This window comes from Vicugna pacos, chromosome 15 (assembly GCF_048564905.1).
Source record: "Vicugna pacos chromosome 15, VicPac4, whole genome shotgun sequence".
Classification (NCBI taxonomy): domain Eukaryota; kingdom Metazoa; phylum Chordata; class Mammalia; order Artiodactyla; family Camelidae; genus Vicugna; species Vicugna pacos.
This window is the reverse complement of record NC_133001.1, coordinates 44,504,171-44,530,395: the sequence shown is the minus strand read 5'-3', so window position 1 is coordinate 44,530,395 and position 26,225 is coordinate 44,504,171. Positions and strand designations below refer to the sequence as shown.

General features: G+C 37.3%; 1 protein-coding gene across 11 annotated transcripts in view; it reads left to right on the top strand.

The window, feature by feature from the left end:
- The window catches only part of NCOA1 (nuclear receptor coactivator 1), a 212,411-nt gene extending 187,192 nt beyond the window's left edge, over positions 1 to 25,219 (top strand). For 8 of the 11 annotated variants that reach the window (XM_072938138.1, XM_072938130.1, XM_072938131.1 and 5 more), the window contains 5 exons: positions 1,256 to 1,655; positions 9,577 to 9,748; positions 14,995 to 15,178; positions 18,909 to 18,998; positions 22,882 to 25,219. In XM_072938138.1, the coding sequence (XP_072794239.1) occupies positions 1,256 to 1,655; positions 9,577 to 9,748; positions 14,995 to 15,178; positions 18,909 to 18,998; positions 22,882 to 23,052 (1,017 nt within the window). In that variant the 3' untranslated portion in view covers positions 23,053 to 25,219. Of the gene's footprint in view, positions 1 to 1,255; positions 1,656 to 9,576; positions 9,749 to 14,994; positions 15,179 to 18,908; positions 18,999 to 22,739; positions 22,797 to 22,881 lie in introns of all 11 variants that reach the window. The other 3 variants (XM_072938141.1, XM_072938140.1, XM_072938139.1) reach the window with 3 other exon arrangements.
- Positions 25,220 to 26,225: the final 1,006 nt, after the last annotated feature.

Here is a 26,225-nt window from a genome sequence, read left to right as displayed (position 1 = left end):
TGTTATTTGATTGGAGAAAGGTAATTGGGTTTATTTATTCTGGGGAGGGTACTGGGGATTGAACCCAGCACTTCATACATGCTAAGCATGCACTCTACCACTTGAGCTATTCCCCCCCCCATAAAATGGACCTAGATGAATACTAACCAAAAAGATAAACATTGATAGAAACTGCTGTTAAACAGCAGATACTAGTACCTTCATGGATCCAGATGTGGGTTTCTCTGTCTTAAAAATCTTATTGGTTCACTCATGCAAGCATAATTAGGCTGTAAGGAACCGAGACCCCACTTTGGGACTTCACATAAACATGACTTCAGTCAGGAAGTAGCCTGCGACAGTTTCTTCTAGATCGGACTGCATCTGGTTGACAGCTTTGTTTTTGTGGAGCTGTATGCTTTAATCAGCTCCTCAGCCTGAATGAATGTTTTGTGAAGGAGGCTTTACTGACATGCCATGTTGCTTTGCAAGTTAAACCAGAAAGTGACTTCAACCAAATTTTACCACTCACTTCATCATTTATAATATTTTAGCTATTAAAACACTCTAATGCCTGAAGCTGTCTTGTACTGTAGTGATAATATAAAATACCTGGATTCATTTATTTCTGTTTATTATTTGGTTTCTAATCGTTTTCTTTTTAAGTGGTCATTTGTTTGGCATTGGATCATGAGTTTCTGATTCTTCCTTTTTTTATTGGTATTTGTAGGTTTTTTTGATTGTAAAGATAATGCACGTTCATTATAGATAATTTGGAGAATACAGAAAAGTATAATGAAAAAAATTAAAATCACCTATAATCACATTTTATTGTTTTAAGTAAAGTGGAATAAATGATCCCCATGAGAAAAGGGAAAAGTAACTTTCTCCATACTAGAAACATAGTAAATTTTTTGGAAATGAAAAAGTGAAACGTCCCCTACCAACCTAATGCCAAATAAGACAGAGGTCATTGAGCACATTTTCTTTCTCTTCTTTATGGTTTTCATGTTTCTCTTAACAGTTTTCATGGCCTGTATTATCATACTAATCAGTGTATACTTTCTTTGACTTTTTATCAGTTCTGTGTGACTTTATAAAATGTACTTAATTCATTTTCTCTCCTGTGGCTTTACTTAAGAGGTTTTGTTCCTTTTCTGCTCTAGTTTCCCTTGTGCACTGATCATTGCTACATATTCTTTTGCTCCAAGCTAGTAGGCTTTATCCTGTAAGCTTTCCATATCAGTAAGAGACAATGTTTTTCTCTCCTCTTCAGCCACCCCTGAATGCCCAGATGTTGGCACAGCGCCAGCGGGAGTTGTACAGTCAACAGCACCGACAGAGGCAGCTAATACAGCAGCAGAGAGCCATGCTAATGAGGCAACAAAGCTTTGGGAACAACCTCCCTCCCTCATCTGGACTGCCAGTTCAAATGGGGAACCCCCGTCTTCCTCAGGGTGCTCCACAGCAGTTCCCCTACCCACCAAACTATGGTACAAATCCAGGAACCCCACCTGCTTCTCCTAGCCCATTTTCACAACTGGCAGCAAATCCTGAGGCATCCTTGGCCAACCGCAACAGCATGGTGAACAGAGGCATGACAGGAAACATGGGACAGTTTGGCACTGGAATCAATCCTCAGATGCAGCAGAATGTCTTCCAGTATCCAGGATCAGGTATGAGGATTGCACCTTTATGTTGCTTTTATAAGTATAGTCGGTCCTCAGTATCCACAGGTTCCATATCTGTGTATTCAACCAACCCTACATCAAAAATATTCCCCCCAAAAATAAATACCAGCAAGTTCCTAAAAGCAAAACTTGAATTTACCATGCTCTGGGAACTGTTTACATTGTATTTACATAGCATGTACACTGTATTACATATTGTAAGTAATCTAGAGATGATTCAAAGAATACGGGAGGATATAGGTTGTATTTCCCATTTTATATAAGGGACTTGAGCATCCATGGATTTTGATATCCACAAGGATTCTAGAACCAATCCCCCATGGATACCAAGGGATGACTGCACCACATACAGGCTCAGGTCTCTCTTCAGTGCGTTTCAGTTCACTGACATTGAGGCAATTTGCTGAAGGAGAGAGATGCTGACTTGGGAGTCAGGAGATCCAGGCTCTAGACTTAGCTTTTGCCACTAAATAGTTGAGTGGTTTCACGCTCATCTCTCATTGACAGCTAAGATGATTAAATTGGAGGCTCCATAAGGACCTGGCTGACTCTAAAATTTTTGACATTTTGTCTGCAAAGCATATTCTAACTTTCTTACTTTCTTCTGTGGGTTCCTATAAGAATCTAATGAAACTCCACATCAGACAATGGGTGTGAGTACATTAACTCAAAATTTACATATAGTTTTTTTTATTACCTTGGAGAGTTTTTGATAGTTTACACAAGGATAATCAGTCTTCACAAACTACCTTAGACTTCTCATTGGTGTCACCACTCTTAGCTGCTTAGGTTGTAAGCTATTCCTCTGCAATATCAGGCAACTTTCTGGCTTCCAAAAGATGTGTTCTTTTTCAGTCTTGCATTTGCACTGTCTCTCTCCTATTCTCTTTGTCCTGGGTAATGATGTCTTTTTAAAATTTTTCTTCTATCTTGGAGATTCTAATAGGTAGGGGCAATAAAACACATTTCATTAATCTACCAAGTTTAATCAAACTTTGATGTAAAATTAATGGCAAATTCCTGGGAAATAATCCCTTCATTTTATAAATGAAAGAAAAGGTAAATTTTAAGCCTGCTTTAAAATGAATTTCAGTGAGAAGGCTGCTGTTTGACTTGAATAAAATGTTGAAGTCATACAGAGATTTTTTTACATGGCAATATGCTTATCAACTTTGACAGCCAAATCAATTTAGACTTTTCATTCTGGTGGCAACAAGTGCTAAAATCCTTTGACTATTAAATTAAGTATCTAGGGAAACATGTGTCAGAGAGCATCAGAATTCTCTAAGACATTTTAATCAAAATTATGCCACATCAGTTTCTTTGTCCTCAAGACAATGAAGTCATCTTTGGCTGGTTTATATCACTCACACTATATGTGTGGGTAAGAAAAGGAGTATAAATCTATGTTTTAATTATAAGATTGTTTGAACAGGAGTGGCCTTCAAAAGAGTCGTATTTTCATGTGTCTCGTGATTTCTGTATGCAAAGAATTTGACGAGGCTCCTTCACTTTATTCTAGCCTATAGAAGTACTTACTCTAACATTAGAAGACTTACATAGTTATATTTCCCCATTGCTCTTCCAAAATGGCAACTTAGCCAAAACAGCTAATAGATTCTTAGTAGTGTTTATGATATTGATTGCAGTACCTTAACTCTAAAGATTTATCTCATTCATTGGGAGAAAAAAACAACTACAAATAAGCCAAACATTAATAAATTCCCCAAGGATTCTTTTCTCTTAAAAAAAATTTAAATGGTACTTCTCAAAAACTAAAAATAGAACTGCCATGTGACCCAGCATTTCTACTCCTGGGTATATATTTGAAAAAGATGAAAACACTAATTCAAAAAGGTACACGCACCTTAGTGTTCATAGCAGCATTGTTTACAACAGCCAAGATATGGAAGCAACCTTAATGTCCATCAACAGATGAATGGATAAAGAAGCTATAGTGTATTATACAATGGAATACTACTCAGCCATAAAAAGTAATGAAATTTTGCCATTTGCAGCAATATGGATGGACTTTGAGGGTATTTTGCTAAATGAAATAAGTCAGACAGAGAAAGACAAATATTGTGTGATACCGCTTACATGTTGAATCTTAAAAAAAAAAACAACTAGTGAATATAACAAAAAGAAACAGACTCATAGATATAGAGAACAAATTAGTGGTTACCAGTGGGGAGAGGGAAGGAGGGAGGGGCAGGTTAGGATAGGGGATGAAGAGGTACAAACTATTATGTATAAAATAAATAAGCTACAAGGATATCTTATATAAAACAGGGAATTCGCCAACATTTTATAATGACTATAAATGGACTATAACCTTTACAAATTGTGAATCGCTATGTTGTACACCTGAAACTTACACATCAATTATACCTAAATAAAAAGTTAATTAATTAATTTTTAAAAAAACTACTTCTGTCAGTTTTCAGTCATGCTCTTTAACACTTTGTCTCTGGAAACCCAGGAAAGGAGAACTTCTGTCCTGCTCCTGTTTCTTGACAAAGCCATCGAGAAAGGCAGTGCTCCAAAGCCTCAGTTCCTGTGAAGTTGACTAGATTTCCTTCAGGGTTGTGCATCTAGTCTTTGATCTCTTGCAAGTCAGTACAGAATGCAGTTGATTGAGATAATGAGGGGGTGGGGCTCCTTCCTCTCCAGACAGTATAACCAGATGTGTTGCCATCCATCGTAAGTGCTCCATCTGGTACCTGAGTTTTTCTTTCAGTCCAATTTTTGATTGACAAAATATACTTTTCACAAAGTAAGAATTTGTCTTTGATAAAATCAGTATTTGTACTGCAGTCAAACCCCAGAAGCTGAGTACAGTGGAGAGCGTAGTGTTTCATCCAGTTGGACTGAAATAAAATGGCAGAGCTTTCAGGTCTTCCATGAACTGCCTGAAAATAACACGGGGAAGATTGTTAGTTTTTCTGGGGAGCATAAGAACATTTAAAGATGCAATGTTTTTCATTTCTTCCATTACTCTAAGTTATAAACTTGTTCCAACAATCAGGTAGAATGCTCCAAGACCAAGTTTTGTGTTGGTAAAATTCAAGTTCAGGAAAAATTCCAACCTTTTCAAATCAAGCCTTCTCAAAAAACAAAACAAAACAAAACAAAATAACAAACCCATGTTTTTATAAATAAAGTTTTACTGGAGCACAACCATGCTCTTTAGTTTACATGCTGTCTATGGCTGACTTCACACAGTAGAGTTATATAGTTCTTACAGAAACCTTATGGGCTGCAAAACCAAAAATATTTATTAATGAGCCCTTCTCAGAAAAAGTTGATGATACTAAAACCAAAGGATGGCTACATTAGCTTTGCTATAGTCCTTTGCTTTGGCATCTTTTAGCTTAATATAGGCCCAAAGTAAATGAAGAAATGTGTAGGTGATAATAATGACAGAGTAGTCTTTCTTTTATTTCTGAAAACAGAAAATTTTTCTTGTCTATCATGCCATGATAATGAGTGCACAAGAACAGAATTAGACATTTAAAATTTATTTTATACTATGGTAATATTCAAAGAAAATAGGAGGGAAAATTTTTTTTTAAGTTTTTGTACCTATTTCATGAATTCCTTGAAGCCAATCCAGAGCTCCCTCTTCTGTGAACTGCAGTAAACATGCTACTCCACTCTCTCGTGAGTGATCTCGTCTACTCCTTCACGCTGATCACTGTTCTCTGTCTCTAAACCAGCTCATGTATACAGCTGCCTGCTGGACAGACACACTTGAATTTTTCACCAGCACCCCAAACTTGTCCAGAGCTAGGGTCATCAACTCCATTTCCCCTTCCTTCCATGTCTCAATGTTCCAACTTAACAAACCTCTCAAGTTCCAAGAAAGAATACCTACCTTGCTCTCTTTTACTTACATCTCTTTGTATATACTGTATCCTCTGTCTAAAATGTCCTTCCCTCACCTGTCTCATTCCTGTCCCTCCCTCCTCTCAGAGGTATCTCCTCTGGTAAGCCCTCCCTGATGCTCCTGATCACAAGCACTCACCACCCCATCTTATGGACAGTTGTTCAACAGCTTCCTTTCTTTTTAAAGAGCAGTCTCCTTGAGTGAGCAAAGTATGACCTTTTTTTTTTTTTAAATCTTTCTCAAATGCTGATAGCATAGTGGTCTGTGGGGAGAGTAGATGCTCAATGAATCTTTTAGTATAAGAATGAGTCCTAATTCTAGTTGCTGCCAGATGTCTGTGATGCTATTTATTGTCCAGCAGGGAGACAGCATAATCTAGACAAAGACAGAATTGTAGAATTTTTAAACTAGAAGGAACAAGATTATCTGGTCCAAAGAATCTGAGATCCAGTGTAGTGGCAGAACTAGGCCCAGAACTCTAACTACCCCTTCAGATTCGTTATTCACAGACTGGTTCTTTCTTCTGAAACTAGGTCATCTGATAAGGGAAACATGGGCAGTTAGAATGTGAGATGAGGCCAGAAAGAAAAGTCAAAAAGCATGCTGATGTACTTGCAGTCTTATTTATTGTTTAACTTTGACCCCACAGAGTAATATCCAGAATGTGATAAGTATCTTTCTCCCCCTCACATATAAATTTTTTTCCTGAAAGAAATTATTTCATTGTAAATAAAGTAAAAAATGCATTAGGAACAGACAAGTTTTTTTTAAGGATCACAACCAGAAGAGTTAATATTTAAAATGTGGAATTAATGCAAAGACTGTAAATATAAAAATGAAGATGATGTAGGAAAAACCCACCCTCTAGAGTCATAAATGAAAAAATAATTTCTCCATAAATTCAAAGTCAAAATTGTTTACGAGATTAAATTACTTATGGAGGAAGCAGAGAAAATATGTAGCTTTATTTACATAAACTTTACCAAGAAAAGAAGTAAATATTTAGTGAAAGGAAAAACTATAAAAAGTCTACAGTTGTTTCAACTTACATGGAAAATGTTAAATATTTTTTAAATTGTAGCCTATAGAAAACAAAGTGAATAAATTAACACATCTCGGGTCAGATTAACCAAACAAAAAAAGAGAAAAGGCATTGTATTAATAATGACAGAACACAAAATATTACAAAGGCATCTACAGTTATGTTTACAAAGAGACATTAAGGGCAAGAAACATGCTTCTGATATAATGATAAGGGAAAGAAGCAGGTCACAAAATTATGTGAGACTTTATAGAGGAAGATTTGAAGGAATTATACTAAATTATGGGTAATCAAATTATGACATTCTTTTTCCTGCACCTTTATAACTGTCTATACCTCAGTACTATTTAACTGTGAAATATATTTTGTTAGGAAAAAAAGAAAAAATGCAAAGCATAACAGAAAACATAAAAAGAGACCCATTTTTGCTCTTTTAAATTCTTAGAGACTTCCACTTGTGGTCAAGATGGAGTAACAGGGGCCAGATTTATTTTTCCATCTGAAACAAACAAAAAATGTCAAACAGTAGTTCTAGAAATTGCCTACACTGTGATGCAGGGAGAGGGAATCCAACAGGAGCAAGTGGTTTCCAAGAGTTGAGGCAATGGATTTTGGAGTCCAGATAAACCATGGCAGGTAGAGGTTTCAGGGCACAGAACCAGAGAGGAGAGAACCATACAAAGAGAGAACCACAAGGATGTGGAGAGGGTCCTGCTCAGGTCTTCAGTTGAGAACTGATCAGTGTGTATGTGTACAAACCAAGGCCAGGGAAAACCACCTGAAAAGATTAGAAGGAACAGCTTCAGAGTTCACACAGGTTCATTTCTTCTTCTGAGAAAACCTCAGAATTCATAGGTGTCAAGTAGAATACTCAGAAATGTCTTTGCCTCAGGAGCAAGGCAAAATAAGCACCAGACTACACCCTGCTTTTGACTCTGTAGGAACAAGACCCAAAAGAACTAAAACTGTTACCACGTAAATTTAGACTTAAAGAAATTTAAAGAATTCAGCACCTAACAAGGTAAAATTCACTAAGCCTGGAATCTGAATTTTTTAATTACCAGGCATTCAGAGATACAGGGAAATAAAACTAATAATGAGAAAAATCAGTCATCAAAACCAACTCAGAAAATGATACAGGTGATAGAATTAAGACAATTATAAATCACGCACTTGTTACGTATGTGTAAGAAGCTAGAGGAAAGCTTGAACATGTTCACTGAAGGTATGAAAGATATAAATAAAACCAAAATCAAACTTCTGGAGATAAAAACTGCAATGTCTGAGATGAAAAATATACTGGGTGGGGTAAGCAGCAGATTAGGCATTACAAAAGAAAAAGTTAGTGGACTTGAAGATACAACAATGGAAACTACACAAAATGAAATCAGAAAAATACTAAAAAGATGGTAATTTACTCCAAATTGATCTTCTAGTTACACAATCCTTATCAAAAATATCAACATGCTTTTTGGAGAAATTGATAAGCTTCTCCTAATATATAGAAATACAAAGGACCTAGAGTAGCCAAGATAATTTTGAAAATGAAGAACAAAGTTTGATGACTGCAAGCTTCAAAAATTATCATAAAGCTACAACAATCAAGACTGTGAGGTATTAGTACCACTATAGACATACAGATTACAGCAACAGAACAAAAAGTCCATAAATAAACCCTTCCTTTTATGGTCAGTTGATTTTCAACACAGTTACATCAATGGCTGCTAATAAGCATCATCCTGAATAAAAAGGAACAAACTGCTGATAAATGCTACAGAGTGGTTGAACTCAGAAACATTATTCTGAGTGAAAGATGCCAGACAAAAAAATACCTCACATAATTACACTTATATGAAGTTTCCAATAAGAGGAAAATCTGTAGAGACAGAAAGCACATCAGTGGCTGCCTGAGGCTACAGGTGAGAGTGGGGATTGACTACAAACAAGCACGAGGGAATTTGGGGGTGACCAGGTGTCTAAACTGGATTGTGGTGATGGTTGAACAACTTTATAAATGTACTAAAAGTTATTGACTTATACAGTTCAATGGGTGACTTTGATGCTGTGTAGATTATATCTCAATAAAGCTTAAAGGAAAAAAAGACAAGGGAAGAAGGGACCATAAAGACAGCTGAGGAGTGTCCGACAGAACTCTCTCACTTTTCATTTTCTGCGTGGATTTTTCTTACCTTTTTCCCTTTTCAACTTACTTTTTAAAGATTTTTAAAATTATTTTTATTGATTTATAATTGATACGTTATATTAGTTTCAGGTGTACAACATAATTATTTGAAATTTGTATATGTTGCAAAAGAATCACCACAATAAGTTCATTTACATGCATCACCATACACAGTTAAAATTTTTTTCTCATGATAAGAACTTTCAAGTGGATATCCACTCTCCTAGCTACTTCCAAATACACAATACAGTATTATTAACTATAATTACTATGCTGTACAGTACATCTCCATGACTTATTCATTTTTTCTTCCTGTTTTACTGAGATATAATTGACATACAGCACTGTGTAAGTTTAATGTATACAGCATAATGATTTGACTTAACATACATTATGAAATGATTATCCTAAGTTTAGTGAACATCTATCATCTCATATCCTTTTCAGCTTATTTTTATTATGCAAGTAATCTTTCATGTATGTTCATATCTGCTTTTTACACTTAAAAATTCATGCAAGAAAAAAAAGAATAGACTAGGAAATCATACATAATCATGGTACCCAAATCAGTATCTTAGTGACTGGAAGCATTCTTCTAAGTTTATTTCATACATTGGTTTATCTATCTGTTTTTACTGAAATTTCCTGTTTTATTTTTAAGAGATTGAAATTTTTTCCCTATTCTATTGAATAAACTATTTCTAACTATGTTATGGTGGATCCTTCTGGGTTTTTTTTATGGGTTAATAAATGTATAGTGTATTCACATAAATTAATTTGTGTCAATTTGTAGGAATGGTTCCCCAAGGTGAGGCCAGCTTTGCTCCATCTCTAAGCCCGGGGAGCTCCATGGTGCCGATGCCAATCCCTCCTCCTCAGAGCTCTCTGCTCCAGCAGAATCCACCCACTTCTGGCTACCAGTCACCAGACATGAAGGCCTGGCAGCAAGGAGCAATGGGAAACAAGTAAGAGGGCAGTTTTTACAGATAAGCATCCCTGATACTCTGCAGCACATAAGAAAAACCGTGCTTTCACAAGCCAAATAAAAGATTGTTGGCTACTGCCCACTTGCAAATTCAGGGAGCTGAATTTTATGGTATCAGCAAATAGTGATTTTTAAATTCTTTAAGTTTCAAGTCCTTTTTAAGACAAGCTTTGTGTTTATAGAACAGAAAAGTGACGTAGTGGCCCCCAACCTTTCATCCTATCCCAGCACACCTGAAGAGTATGATTGAGTCCAGCGAGTAACAGAGCTTCCCTTGGACAGATGTAGGAATAAGTATTTTTTAAAAAGTCATTCTTTATAAAAATAATTAAAAATCTTAAAAATCTAAAGCAAGAATGGTAAAATGTTAGAATTCAGTAGGTACATGAATTTCACTCTTCTCTGTTTGAAGGATTTCACAGCAACAATAGAGGTTTTAAGTCTTCTCAGGGTATCCTGCCTTATGCAGCTTTTTGAATCTTTAGATTTTCAGTGGCCTCATCTTGCCTATTTTGCTTAGAATTATTTTACTAAAGTCATTTTCTCCCAGATCCTGGCTGCTGAACTTTTCACACATCACTTGAATTTTATAAGGGTTTTAATTTGGTTGTGTCTTGGCTCTAATGACAGGGAAACTGTTTGATCTGACAACATAATAAGTAAGGTAGTTAAAGTTGAAAACTTAAGACGGTATTCTCTTAAAGTTCATTGAAAGGTGAGGGAGGAAATCTTACTTTAGAGAACTGTGTAGCTCTCAGTGAGGACTGGTGTAAACTAGGTAGAAATAGAAGAGTCTCTGTGATGTGCAAGAATTTAGTCTTGTACTGTGTTCTGATCCCAGCTTCCTAAAGTTACTTTAGATTCCATGGTCCATCGTTACAGTTACTCCCTCACAGGCACTCTCAGCTTGCCAGCTCTCCTTCTGTTGCACTTGTTCCTAGCAAAATGCTTCCTAATGAAATCCAACTCAGCTCTTGCTTCATACCTACACCTAAGCATTTAAATGTGCCTTGAGAAAAAATACAGTCATACTGACAGATCTGCTCCCCTTCACAGTTAAATTCCCTAGAAGATGATACTCCATCACTTCCTCTCCTTCCGTTCCTTATTGAACTGATCAGGCTTTCATTCCACCAAAAGTATTGCCAAGGTTGTTAATGTCCTCTACAATGTCAAATGCAATCATTGGTAGCACTTGACATATTTGAGCATTTACTCTTTCTTGAAGCTCTTTTTTTCATTTGATTTCTGGAATGACTTTCCTGAAAAAGGTGATTCTCCTCCTATTTCTCAGTCTCTGCTGGATCTTCCTCACCTCCCTGATCTCCATTTGAGGGCCTCAGAGCTCATTCTAGGACCTCTTCCCCTTATCTACTTGCTCTTGTGGTTATATCATTCAGTCTTACTGATATAATGCCTGTCTCTATGCTCATGACTCCCAAATTTAAGTGCCTAGCACAGACTTCTCCCTGAACACATACTGTATATACAACTGCATAATCAGCATCTCCACTTAGAAGTCTAATAGGCATCTCAAACTTGACGTGGCAAAGACTAAAGTGATTTACTCCCCCAGACCTGCTCCTCTCCTACTTTTCCCCATCTCAGTAAACAACTCCATTCCAGTTATTCAAAAGAATACCTTTTCTCTTCGTCTCACATCCCACATCAAACATCCATCAGCAAATCACATCAGCTTCTTAGCAGCTCTCACTCCTTACCTGTCCTATTTATACACTTTAGTGTAAGCCAGCATTATCCTTTCCCTGGACCATTGCAGTGGCCTCCTTTCTCCCTGCTTCCACCCTTGCTACACTACAGTGTAGTCTCCACGTGGTAGCCAGAGTGATGCTTTTAAAACCTGAGGAGCGTGTCAGTCCTTTACTCAAAACTCTCCAACTTATTCAAAATACCGTATAGGGCCTATGACGCCCTACCTAATTCTGCTCCTGGATATCTCTCTGACTTCATCTGCTATTCTCATCACTCACTCTGCCACACTGGCTTCTGTTTATTCTTCTGTTCCTCAGATGTGCCAAGTACATTGCAAACTCAGGGCCTTTGCATTTTTAAATCCCTCTGCTGGAATGTTCTTCTCTCAGTAGCCACTCGGTTTGCTCTCTCACACTTCAAGTCTCTCCTAAATGTCACCTTATTAGACACAGATATCGAATGTCACCATATTAAACTTCCCTGACCATCATTTCTAAACACCATTCCCCACTTCTTGGTCCATCCTTTCCCTGTATTGCTTTTTATCATGCTTATCACCTGATACATTGTCTGTTTATGGCCTGTCTCCTCCAACTAGAATATAAGCATCAGAAGAGCAAGGGCATTGTTTTTGTTTACTTCTGTATGTCCATCCTTTAGAACAGGTAAGCACTTAATATACATCTGTTGAACAGATAAGTACAGAGATTCCCTATTGCTTCCTGAATCATTTCTTGGATTCTGATTCAATATGGACTTGAGTTTCTGTTGTACTTCAGCAGTTTCTGTGAACTTTGACTTTCCCACATCATTTGAAAAAGAAAATAGTTATCACCAGCTTTTCAAACGTTCACACTTGCTTCTTTGGTTCATGTATAAAAGCTTATTAGGCAACACAGACAGTGTATAGTTTATGACCACTCACTGTCTCTTTCACACAGTGCAGGATACTATAAGGAACAGGGGAAAACGGCCAAGAGTGTCGTTGGTGACAGGAGTAAGTTGGAGAGAAGTAAAACATTAAATAAAGAATCATTAAGCAGATTGATGTAACAGATGTAATAGAGTTCAGAGAGGGTGTAATGTGATTCTTTTTCATTATCTCTCCGGTGGCAAGAGAAATAAAGGGTCAACCAAACCTATTTGTCCTGGAACCAGGCAGTATTTTGGTGTAATTCTAGTCACAGAGGGGAATCCCAGGGCTTACTAGCATTTTAAAGGTGAAGGACTGTTCTTTAACCCTTTTTTTCTCAGAGTTACTTGACCAGGAACTCCTCCCTGCTTGTTAATTCCTACAATATCTGTGGAACCCACTTTGTCTTCATCTTTCTCTTTCCCCCCCACAATTCAGGGGCTACCAAATACCTGGTGCTAGCTTAAGGAAACTATGATGACTGCCACGAGGCCAATCAGGAAAGCAGGTTAAGGGAAGGATCCTTCGCACATTGGGCCTAAGGTGCCCTTAAACCTCACAGTTCATTCCAGAACCTGGAACAGTGATTGATGCCGTGGAAGGGCTTGGTCTTCTTCCCATGATGGAAGAAACTAAAATGGAACTATTGGCAGGAGCAGTTTGAAAGAACTTAAGCTAATATACAGTCCCACATATAAATTTGAAAAGAAATTAAATCCTAAATTTTTTCACTAAGTGTGACATCATTGCAGTCCTTGAAGCTTCTGTATGCATTAGCTTACATAGCCCTCTGTCTCCACAGTGGTGATCTATGTATCAGTTGACAAATGAGCACTGTCTAAGGCAGAAATGTTCTCATTAGAAAATGGGCAGTAGACTAATAGGTTTTTTTCTCACCTTCAGTTGTGGGGACACTGTCTGACAAGCATACACACTGTGCAGACATTAATGGTCCACAGATGCATTATTGACCATTTCCTAGGCATATAATTTTCTTTGAGCATTTGTATTTTATAATTACTTGGGGGAAATTCACTACTTTTCTTCAGACATGATGAATAGGCTGTTTCTCAGCTTGTTAATTTCAGTATGATTACTTTAATCTACCGGAAACCATAAATGTCAGTACATCCTGCTTACCTCTCAAGAGCTAGCAAGAAATAGATAAACTATTGGTGGGATAAATAATTTTTGAAATCAAATTCTTCAGAATTAACATTAAATAGGTGGAATTTTACCAGTAGCTTATTGTTTAAAAATTGATAATCATAAAGCATTTGGTGTTTTGTAGAACTTACAAAAGACACAATTCATATTATTTTCCTTTAGTTGTATCTGTTATCACTTAGAATTTGGAAGGTTCAGATATAAAGTTTCAAGATGTATTTATTTGGAGTTTATTCCATACTGTTCTACCTACTAATAGAAATTGGCTTAACATCTGAAATCTTTGGCATAATGACAGTCCAGAATTTGGCGATGAGGAAGAGAGTCTGTCAAACAAGCCTTCTGATAACCATAACTGCCCTTGCATTTTGCTTCCTAGAAAAGACATGAAGCTATTTTTAGGCTTGAGAAGACCTTTGAAACCTTCAAAAACATTAAATTTTGCAAATAAAAATATCTGGTTATGTATTTCTGGTTTCTGCTTAGTTTATAGCATATTGAAAGTAGCCAGAAGCTAAAACCTTGAGAAGTGACAGCAAGCAATAGGACACAGAATAAAGGCTTTTGAATTTTAATGTGCATAAATAGTTAGAAATGCAGCTTTCCATGCCCACCCCTAGAAAATATGGTTCATTAGGGCTGGGGTAAGGCCTGAGAGTCTCAATTTTCAATGAATCCCAGGAAATTCTCTTGCAGATGGTCTCTGAATTACACTTCTAAAAACACTGGTATAGACACAGTAAAAATCTATTAATAAAAAGTAGTCTGAACCTCATCAGTTGGCAGCACTGAGTAATAACCCATGTCCACAATTCATTCATTCATGAAATATTTACTGAGTGCCTGCTATGTGTCACTTATTACTAGAGACAAGGAATAAATGGAACATGACACCATCTTCCCCTTACTAAGAGGATACACAAGCAATCACAATATAAGAAGAATGCTACCTTTGAATCATTCACTTCTTTGTTAATTTATTCAGAGAACATTTATTGAAGATTGGTATATATGCTAGGCACTTTGCTTAAATAGATATTCCTTGTTTAAGAGGATAAAATAGTGTAATACATTTTAGAATGATTTTGATTATTAAGTGGGTAAACTTCAGTTATCTGAAAGATGTACTTATGTGGAAAATTTCCCTTCTTATTCAGATAATTGAAGCTTAACAACTCTGATACTAGACCACATAACTGTAACTTAAAATGAGCTCTTTTAAGTTATTAAACCCCTTGGGCAGAGTTTAGAATGCATCTGAATGATACTTAGTTCTTATATATTGTAATAAGATAAAAAGTCTTACATGTAACCTAAGAATGTAAAATATTTTCTTTGGAATTCAGTCTAATAAGTAAGAAAAAGAGTCCAAGTCACATTCTTCCCATGTTCATGATCAGTGGATGTAATTGGCATTGTTTTTGAGTTAACAGTGTGTTCAGTCAAGCTGTCCAGAACCAGCCCACGCCTGCACAGCCAGGAGTGTACAACAATATGAGCATCACCGTGTCCATGGCTGGTGGAAACACAAATGTTCAGAACATGAACCCAATGATGGGCCAGATGCAAATGAGCTCTTTGCAGATGCCAGGAATGAACACTGTTTGCCCTGAGCAGGTAAGTGGCACAACTGGCACACTTGCTACACATGCACACACACCACACTACAATTCACTTTTCCAAGGAAAATCAAGTATGTTCACAATTACTCATCAGAAATAATCACTTCTTTATTCTTTCCCACTATCTTTTGATTATTACTATTTATAAAGATATACAATGGAAATTTTGACAGACCTTATAAGGTTTTAGTCTCACGAGATTTTAGTATTTTATATTTATTGTAAAATGATATGTATAGTACATTGATTTGAAACTTACCCCTTTATATTCAAAACACATTTTCTCCATTTCTCCCTTTCAGTTCAACAAACTGAGTACTTACTACGTACAAAGATAGCTCTGTGGGAGATATTAACAAGCTGGGGAGACACAACATGAACAAAGGATTAGTTGCATAATAAGAGGAAATAGCTATGTAAGAGATGGACACCCATAGGACCATACATATACTTCTGTCAGATTAGGGGTATATGCAATTAACCACTGAAAAATGGTCTGTTTAGGAAAGGCTTTGTGGAAAATTTGCCTAAAGGAAGAAGTAGAAAAGAACCCTAAGACTGGTTATCACAGCATGACCTAGGCGGGAATAGATATTGAAAAGCCTAATGAGTGTTAAGGGGATATTTGTATTATATTTAGATCAGATTTACATGGTAACATTTTTAGGGATGTGGCAGGCCATCTAAATGTTTAGTTTATCTTAGAATCATCTAAAAATTTTTAAGGAGAGAATGATTAAATTCAAAGTGATATTTAAGAGAATCATTGGGGTAACTCCTTGTCACTATTCTGTCAGCAACTGCAAAGTAGACTATTGTGTCTGGGCTAGGACAACATAGCCATAATTTATAGCACGTCTTAAAAACATGTAAACACTGATTACCTTTTCTATAGAATTCCTTTTTGATATGAATTTTTTAAAAAATCTATTCCCCATCTATTTTATAGTAAGCCTAAGAAAGTCAGCAAGGAAAAAACCAACAACTTAGTGATCCATATATTATAGCACAATAAAAGAACTAAATAGGATTATTTCTTGTCCTTGTTGTTATTCAGTTATTAGAATTATTCACTGTCCTCTGGTATATTAATAGAAAATAATAAAAAATATAATGAATTAGGTAAAAGAATATTACATTTAAAGTGTATTTCTTATATAGTTGAGTCTTGCTTTTTTATTCAATTTGACAGTCTCTGCCATTTAATTGGAGTGGTTAGCCCATTTACATTTAATGTGATTATTGATATCGATATTAAAGGTTTCTATCGCTCATCTTATTGTCTCCTCTTTGTCCCGTCTCTTGCCTTTTTTGGTTTAATTGAATATTTTAATTCATTTTATCTCTTTTGTTGGCTTATTAACTATATATAACTTTTGTTTGTTGTTTTAGTGGTTGCTTCAGAGTTTATAGTATACATCTTTAACTTGTCACTATCTACCTTCAAGTGCTATTATATCACCTCTTATAAATATAAGAATCTCACAACAGTTTATTTCCATTTCTCCCCTTACGTGCTATTGTGGTCATACATATCATGTCTATATATGTTTGTTTGTTTGTTTTAGTTTGCTCAACTTTTATTTTATTTTATTTAACATTTTTTATTGATTTATAATCATTTTACAATGTTACCCCACAATATTCTGTCAGTAGTATTTTTACTTTAAATAGTCAGTTATATTTTTAAAAATTTGAATAAGTAGCTTTTTATATTTCCCCACGTAGTTATCTCCAGTGTTCTTCATTCCTTGGTGTAGATCCAGAATTCCATCTGGTATCATTTGCCTTCTGCCCAAAGGTCTTCATTTAACATTTTTTATAGTGCAGGTCTGCTGGTGATGAATTCTTTCAGGTTTCACATATCTGAAAAAGTTTTTGTTTCACCTTCATCTTTGAAAGTTCTTTTCCTTGAATTCTAGATTGGTAGTTTTAGCTTTCAGTACTTTAAAGATGTTGCTCCAATGCAGTATTTCTGGTAAGATATCAGCTATCATTTTATCTTTGTTCCTTTGTACATGATTGATTTTTTTCTGTCTCTAAGCTTTTAAGATTATTCTCTTTATCGCTGGTTTTAAGCAGTTTGATTACGATATGCCTTAGTGTGATTTTCTTCATGGTTCTTGTGCTTGGTGTTCAGTGAGCTTCTTGATTCATGAGTGTATAATTTTTTATCAAGTCTGGAAAAATATTGCCATTATTTCTTCAGATATTTTTTTCTGTCACCAACCGCCTCATCTCCTTCAGAGACTTTAATTACACATATTCTAGACCACTGGAAATCATCCCACAGCTCACTGATTTTCAGCTTGGAGGTTTTTTAGGGGGTTTGAGATCAGTCATTTTTTCCTCTGTGTTTCATTTTGGATAGTTTCTACTGTGATAACTTCAGACTCACTGATCTTTTTCTTTTTTAATGTCTGATCTGTTAATTTTATCTAGTATATTCTTCACCTCAGACATTTTTATCTTTAGAAGTTCACTTTGAATCCTTTATATATCTTCCATATCTCTAACATGATCACTTTCCTCTATCTTCTTGAACATAGGGAATACAATTATAATAACTGTCTTAGTATTCTTGCTTGTCACTTCAATCATCTGTGTCATTTGGGGGTTGATTTCAATTGACTGATTTTTCCTTTCATTATGGGTCATATTTTTCTGCTACTTTGCATACCTGGTATTTTTTACTGGATGCCAGATATATGAATTTTACCTTGTTTTTGTTCCTATAAATATTATTGAGGTTTGTTTTGGGAAATGGTTAAATTACTTGGAAATAAACAGTTTGATCCTTTCAGGTCTTGCTTTTTTGCTTAGTAGGACCAGAACAGTATTTAGTATAAGCTAATTTTACCCTGCTAGTAAAGCAAAATCGTACTAGTACGTTTCCTGATACTACATGAGTTATGATGTTTTCCACCCTGGCTGGTGGGATCAGGACCTATTCCCCGCTCTGAGTGATCTTTGGGAATTATTCCACGTAAATCTTTCTTGGTGCTTCTTTCCTCTGCTTTGGGTAGTTCCCTAACATCCATTAGCTAGCTGAGGAGTACTAAGCTGCAGACTTGAGGGGACCCTCTGCAGATCTTCAGAGCTTTCTCTCTCTACAGTTCTCTCTCTTCTGCCCTTGAATTCTAGCTCTATCTTCTCAACTCAGGGAGCCAGCCAGGCTCTTTCTGGGTTCCCTTTTCTCATGCTGCAGCCTGAAAATTCTGTCTAGGCAGTAGGCTGGTGCAGTGGTAGAACTTATCTCAATTGTTCCCCAACCCTTAGGAACAGCTTTCCTTCATTGCCTTTGTCCAGTGTCTTTACTGCTTTCATTTCATATACTTTGGATCTTGACTGGAAGTGGAAGTCTTGCTAATTAACTTTTGTGTGTGTGAATTAACTTTTTATTGAAGTATCATATATAAGAATATATAGAAAAGTATACAACAAGATGAATTTTTACAAACAGAACACACCTTTGTAACTATCACCTAGATCAAGAAACAGAACATTACCAGCAGCACCTGAGGTTCTCCCCACACTCCCTTACATCTCTCTCTCTCCACTCCAACCAAGGGAACCACTGTCCTGACTTCTGACAGCACAGTAAATTGCTAAGCTTTTTATTTCTGCTCTCCTCCTATTACTTTTCTGTCAGTGAGATTGTTTTACATTTGGTCTTCAACTTAAACAACTAGCTTGTAATTTGGTCTTGTACTTACCTTTAATAGATAAATGATCCAGCACTGAGACACACAGGCCTCTACTGCAACCAGCTCTCATCCAGTGACCTTCTCAAAACAGAAGCAGATGGAACCCAGGTCAGTAAGAAAATTCTAAGCCCAGAACTGTCCAGTTTATTGTAGACACACAGGAAACTTTGTGTAGCATCATGACCTTGGGAGTCAAACCTGAGTCTGAGTCCTGGCTACACTGTCCTTAGCTGTCATCCTGGGCATGTTAGGGGACTTTGTTGAGCTGCCATATAACCAACAGAACTAACAAACAGGATACCTGCTAACAGGATTATTGAGAAAGTTAAGTGAGATAAGCTTTGAGAAGGTGTAATCCAATGTTTAGACAGGATAAGGAATCACAAATGGAGACCACTGATTGCTGTTTGTAAATAAACACAGTGCTAAAACTCATATGTAATTAGAATACCTCAAAAGATCTCAATAAATTCAGACAAAACAGAATGCCTGCTGTGTATTCTGTCTCCTTTAAGAAGTTTGTTTCAAAACAATACAAACAGCCAGGGTGGCCACTTTCCTATATTAACCTAAACTAAGAAATTTTGGAAGTTTCAATTCACTTAAGTAACTTTGATTTAGTCTTTAGTCTATTAATAGATTTTTTTTTTTAATACGGGCCTTATGTTAAGGCAGAGATAGAAGGAAACATGACACATGTTTGCTCTTTAGCTGAACCATGGAGACAAGTGAGGAAAGGAAGTTTCATTTGTGGAACGCTAATGATTTGCCAGGCACTGTGCTAGGCACTATCTGCTTTATCTCGTGTAAGCCTCACTATAACCCTAGGAAGGAGTTAGTTAGTTTTCCTTTTTTTTTCACAGATGAAGAAATAGAGCCTGAGGAGATTTAACTCCATGCACAAATCACAGAGCTAGAAAGTGGCAGAGCTGAGGTTCAAACCCAGGTCTTTCCAACACCAAGCTCATGCTCTTACTACCATACCAGCTAGAGCCTGTTGAAAGATAAAACATAAATTATCACATAACTAAAGAAGGCAAACTCCAATTTATGTTACAAGTAACATGAACTGTAAGCATTAAAAGGAAAGCTTACTGAGATGGTCAGAAGAGCATTTATATTAAAGGAGATGAGACTGAACTTGGTCTTGAAGGACAGTTAGCCAGGCAAGCAAAGGAGAGAGGTATTGTGCTTTTTGGAGGCTGGGGAAGCGGGTGAGCTTGGAAGTCTAGGGGATTGGAAGTTAGAGGGCACAGAGATAAGGGAACAGTAATATCAGCATAGTCCTGGGAAACCAAATCCACTGAAGGTGAAGGTTTGTAATAAGAATTCATAAGAATAAAATTGGTAGTTTGGGGCAAAGTTCCAGGGGCCTTGAATGCTGAACTCTAAGGGATTTGGATTCAGTTCTGCAGATGAAGCATCATCCCTGAAGGGGAACAGTGATAAAAGCTAGTTTCGGCTTCATCTTGAGGGAGAACAAGGGGAAGGCAGGAGCACTGGGCGGCCAGTTCAGGAGAAGGAAAACCAGTTAGGAGACCATGTTCATAGCTGGAGCATCAGGAAATAGGATCTGAGTCCTGTGAGGGTGAAGAGAGAGTATTCTGTGATGGGGAAAATGATTACATGTCTCACACCTACAGAGACAAATGCTGGGCAGCTCAACAGATTAGTTAAGACAAAACAGCATAGTGTTGAAGTTTCTGAGTCCTGGGACAGTATTTAAATTGAAGTAAAAACTATGCTGGAAAATCTTCAGAGGTTGGGACTCAGTTCTCACACCACTCTTCTCACCTGAAAAATTGTAAACTCTGTTTTGTCTTGTTTTGCCTGCCTGTGAAGGTATAGCAATGTCAGAAATCCTTTGAGGTCTGGTCTAAAGCACCTTGTTTTTAAGTAATTGTTCAAAATGGCTGAAATGTCTACATTTTGGAATTTGGTTTTGTCTTCTCGGTTTTTTAAAGTTCAGAATAGACTATCATTTTTAGAAAAGCATTCTTTTTAAAGGAGCAGAATTTTCTCCCTAATTTGTTTTATCATGCCTTTATCAAGAATTTTTTTAAGTGTTTGGGGACTGAAACACCTTACACTCTGTCCCAGTATTTCACATGTTGAAACATACAAACATGAAGTTTTATGTTTAAAAAAAGTTAGTCAGGGCCTAAATGCACTATAGTTTGTGCTCATGTTAAGTTTCAGTGGCAGGATCTTCTTTCTGTGGTAGCGCATCATGAAATCTCTGTTTGCTCTAATGTTTCTGTATTTGCCAGACAGAAGCTGGGTAGTAAGTTAGACAGAAATATGGAGACAGATGTACAGAAAAGGAGAAGGGAAAGAACAAGGAAAGGAGGACTGGGAGAGGATGGGGGGCAGCATGCATTTGGAGGGCTGGAATGGGGAAGAGGCAAGTCAGGGGAGAGAACAGGAAAGAACACAGAGAATAGAGAAGGAGGAAGAGGGCTGGTAGAGGGTTGTTGACAGAGAGAGAGAGAGAGAGAGGAAGGCCAAGGTTGGAGCTCTAGAAGGAAAAGAGGAGGAATGAGGAGCTACACAGAACAAAGGTGAGTGCAGGGCGCAGAGGCAGCTAGAGAATAAACTCAGACAGAGAGCTGGTGGATGTTAGATACATGAGGAAGAACTCGAAAGAAGAAGAAAACAAATGGGAGCTTATGGGGGCAAGAAGCAGTATTTGGGAAACTGGGGGAAAGTGGAGGATGAGAGGAAGGGTGAGTAGAGAAATGATCCTGAGCTCAGCGGAGGTTTAATTCATCAGACACTAAAAACGCTCAGCGAAGGACTTTTCTGCCTCACCCAAGAGAACGGAGTGAGGATGGAGGTGCATCGTGAGGAGAAAACATCAGGGGCAAGACTGATGGAGAAATTGGGTGGTCGGGACATTTGACATCTGGCCAATGAAGGCTGATGGAAAACAACTTTTATTCAATTAGGATAGAAATGTTTTCAGAAAAGCTGACTGTAATTGGCATGAATTTAGTGATGAATGACCAAAAAATGCATCACTAATCTAAAATACTTCATGAACCTATTAAACGTGAGGCACAAGTTTGCCAAATGCTGAGACACTTGGTTAGATGCACTTGGATGCCTTAGAAGCCGTCTGCATTCTTGGTCTGGAACATTCATAGGTGTGATATTGGCCTAGCCAGTTCTACAAATGAATTTTAATAAGACTGGTTGGTAAAGGCTAACTTCTGGCTTTGTTTTCCCAATAGAAGTGTTAAATCTATGTAACCTTAGGTTTTTAAAGGAATATATGTATTATTACTGAGAATAGTTAAAGGGAAAATTCACACTGTTCTCGGCTAGTTGTTTACTGTTATTTTTAGCTTATGTGTTTAAATGGATTATCTATCAGGAAAAATAAGTTAAATATAAAATTGTTCTACTAATATTTTGCTGTAATTCTAAAGGCAGTATGTAAAGGAGCTATGTAATAGTGTAATTAGATACTACACAAATCTTCTGGACATCCATTTCAGTAATTCTGATGTCCTATTACTGAGGTGTGGTGGTTTTTATTTTGCTAATACTGAGTTAAAGCCCTTCATTTTCTAACATCATAGAGATTTTTTTTATCCTATTAGAGTCATCCATAGAATGCTTTTAAAACCAGTTTTCCAAATAATATATGTATTTTTAAACCCGCCACTGGATACCCAGACTGCAACTGGGCTTTTCCCAATCTTGGCAATATTAGCAGTGATGCTGACTTTCAGTATTGATGGCAACCCTGTAGGAGGCTTGACCATTCCAATTTTGATTTTATTTTTAAAGTGTGAACTTTCCAGAACCCTGAGCAAAATGAGTGCAGCGATTTTCTTTTTGTAGGACAAGAAGACAGAAGAGTTCTTCTCTGTGGTGACTACAGACTAGAGGAATGCTCTAGTGAGTTTCCACTTCAAGTAGTACCCACTCATAAGCCGGGGGGGCAGACCCTTCTGTCTAAACACATCTTTTATTTGTGTTCCAGCAGGTGCAACAGGTTCAGGTGTTTGCTGATGTCCAGTGTACAGTGAATCTGGTAGGCGGGGACCCTTACCTGAACCAGCCTGGTCCACTGGGAACTCAAAAGCCCACGGCAGGACCACAGACCCCCCAGGCCCAGCAGAAGAGCCTCCTTCAGCAGCTACTGACTGAATAACCACTTTTAAAGGAATGTGAAATTTAAATAATAGACATACAGAGATATACAAATATATTATATATTTTTCTGAGATTTTTGATATCTCAATCTGCAGCCATTCTTCAGGTCGTAGCATTTGGAGCAAAAAAAAAAGAGTTCACTTTTGTTGGGAGATTGAGAGATGTTTTTGTTTCTTTCTTTGTAAAGGCCTTGAATATTGAAAAAATAACAAGGCAGAACAGTTGGACAATCTCTCTCTTGAGCCAAATTTAATTATTCTTATTTTTGTAATCAGTCATTGGCTTCTTATCTGGATGAAGGCTTTTGGAGGAGAACCAAAACGACCAGTTCAAAGGGGAAGATAAAGCTCCGCCTCCGCTGGCTCAGTCCCGACCCCACCCAGGAAGAAGGGCCCGGTGGGGCTTTGCCTGTGCCCGTCCACCAAAGGCTGTCACACGCCCCTCAGTCAACAGCGCTCCCCTTCCCAACCCCAGGCAGCTTGTGTGTACAGTCAGCTTCTTCTAGCAACTCTATATCTGTTGGCTTCAAGAGAATATTTTGCCTCCACATATGTACCCCTTCTCCTTTTTTTAAAGATGGATTTAAACCAAGATGCCTCCAGGAACGAGGACGAAATGAGTATATTCACAGAGGAATCCAAAAATTACAGTTTGGGGGAAAATGCAATAATTTTTGATGAGATGGGTGAAGGACAAGAAGTGAGTTAATGTCAATTATTGTAGATACAGTTTTCTGATTAAATCTGGAAAAAAGGCAGCCTGTTCTTTCTGCTTTTATTGTATTAACAGCTGAGGTAGCTAAAGTTATTTAAAATAAAAATTAAATTTATGATTCAAGTAGCTTATTTTTCCCTTTAAATCTCACTGTAAATATATTTGATTTCTTGTAGAAATTGATTTCCTTCTGTTTAATTTTATGGTTTTGTTATCATATTCTTGATTTTTTCTAAATTTCTGTGTGTGAAATATAACATTGATTGAATTGCAGTTACATTTGGCTAGTAATATTTTATTATTTTAATAACTGTGACGCCATGTATGGATTTACTTTGGGGTTCAAATCAAAATGCCAGAAAGAGCTGTTCCAGATGAGCTGTTCCAGATGAGCTAGAGCATCCTGCCCTAGAGTGTCCCTGGGACCATCCGACGGGAGCAGCGCAAGGAGTTATCACCAGAAGTGCACAGGCTACTTGTACAGAGAAAAATTAGTACTCAAAGAAAATCTTCATTTTTTTTTTGATTGACTTTGGGAATCTGAATTTTCATCAGTGCAAATATAAATCTCTCTATCCTGCTCTGAGGCTAATTGGTACCGTATTTTCCCTTTGTGTCTTGTCACTCTGCCATGTCTTGTCTCATCCTGGCCTGTGAGTCAGGGACCCAGTGAACTGACTTTCCAGTTCTAGAAGTTCCACTTCAAGGCCAGGAAAGCTTGAGAAAGGTATTGTGGAAGAAGCAAAGGTAGACCCCCATCAGTCACCTTTACTGCACCTCTGGGCCTGTGAACGAAGACATCTGACATTGTGCACCAGCTACCTCTGCTTCCGTGGCAGAGGAAAGGCCATAAGAACTAACAATGGAAGAGGAGCATGGACTCAGACATCAAGGAAGAAGCCATTTTCCCAGGTCCTCCTTTCTGCATCTCACCACCCCTAGTTACAAGTAACTCCACTGAACAGCATCTATTCAGAAACTCTACCGAATAAAAAGATTGGTGGAAGGGCTCAAGTGGGTAGCAACTATGAAACAGAAATAGGACACTCAGTTACAAACATTATCTCTTTTAGTTTGTGAGAAAATGCATCCCTGATTTCATTCATTCCCAGCTTGAAAGCCCAGCCATATTACTCTAGTCCCTCCCAAACTGTTCTAGGAGGTCATTTCTGTTTTGTTTGTGATATTTAGACGTGCAGACTTCAGGAAGTTCACCTTTAACTTCAGCATTCCAGATGAAGTTTCCTGATTCAGTACTTTTGCATAAGGAACTAGAAAAAAAAGAAGTGGTAAGGAAAATTGGAGATGCTAACATCCTCCCCCATCCCAACTGCACCTTAAAGTATGCATGTCACCTTCAAGGTTTTATAATTGCACTGTTTGTTTTATGTATGTACAGATTAAAATTATTGCTACATTTGAGGAAAATAAAATTGCTTGCTTCTATGTAATTCCTGTCATTCCACAGGAAGTTCACTTTTCCAGCTACTGAATAGAATTTGTCTAACAACCTCGTGGGTTGCCTCTTCATTTACAGGGAAGAAATGAAACCTACGTCCTGCAGGAATTGCCAAAGCCTAAGATGACTAACAAGTAATTAAGGGATAATAAAAGACAGGATCCCTGAAGCCAAGGCTCCTCGAAGTCACCCTAATAAGAACCAGCCCAGTGAAAGTTGAGGTCACAGCAAGGTCATGGTAGTAGGCTGTGAGGAAATTCTAACTCTGGCCACTTGTCTGATAATTAAACATTCTGGCCCTGCTGTTTCTTGACCCAGGAGACCTGGTCCAAGCAGTGCTTCTTAGCTACAAGATACCATCTCTGCCTCAATCATTCGTTTTTATATACTAACATTTAGTATTATTATACACGGTATACAGATGTTGAATCTTACTTGAGGAGGCTCCTTCCTGACAATGACATTTTTACAGAATGTAAGCCCTATTTCTTGTTTGTGTGTTTTAAAGGCAGCCTAAATCCACCAACACTTGGCCAAGTAGGGTGGGCCAAGATTAGGAGGGGGAGTAGGTGAGCAACTGTGATTCTAGGGGGAGAGGGAGAGTGTTTATCACATACACATTCCTACACACAAATACACACAAATTTGGTAGCTGTTGTCATATATATGTTTGGGGGAACAAAACTGAAGAGAGAAAAACCAAAAATCAGAGTAAGGTAAAAATGATACTTCTCTTACATGAGGCTGAACGTTGATTTAAATTTATCCCAAGGTAGGGTTGGGAAGGCCATTAGAAAAACAAGTAGTAACAATTGAGGAAAAAGTGAGGTTGAGATAGAACTTCATCTTCTTCCTGGTTTTGCCTAAGATAGGGTCTGTACTTAGAAACTGTCTCCTGGGCCCTAACAATCAAAGAAAAAGAGAGGACAGTTGTCTGTTTACAAAGGAAATTGTGCTAATTTCCTTATTGACGTTAACTGCTCTTCCCAAAAGAACTG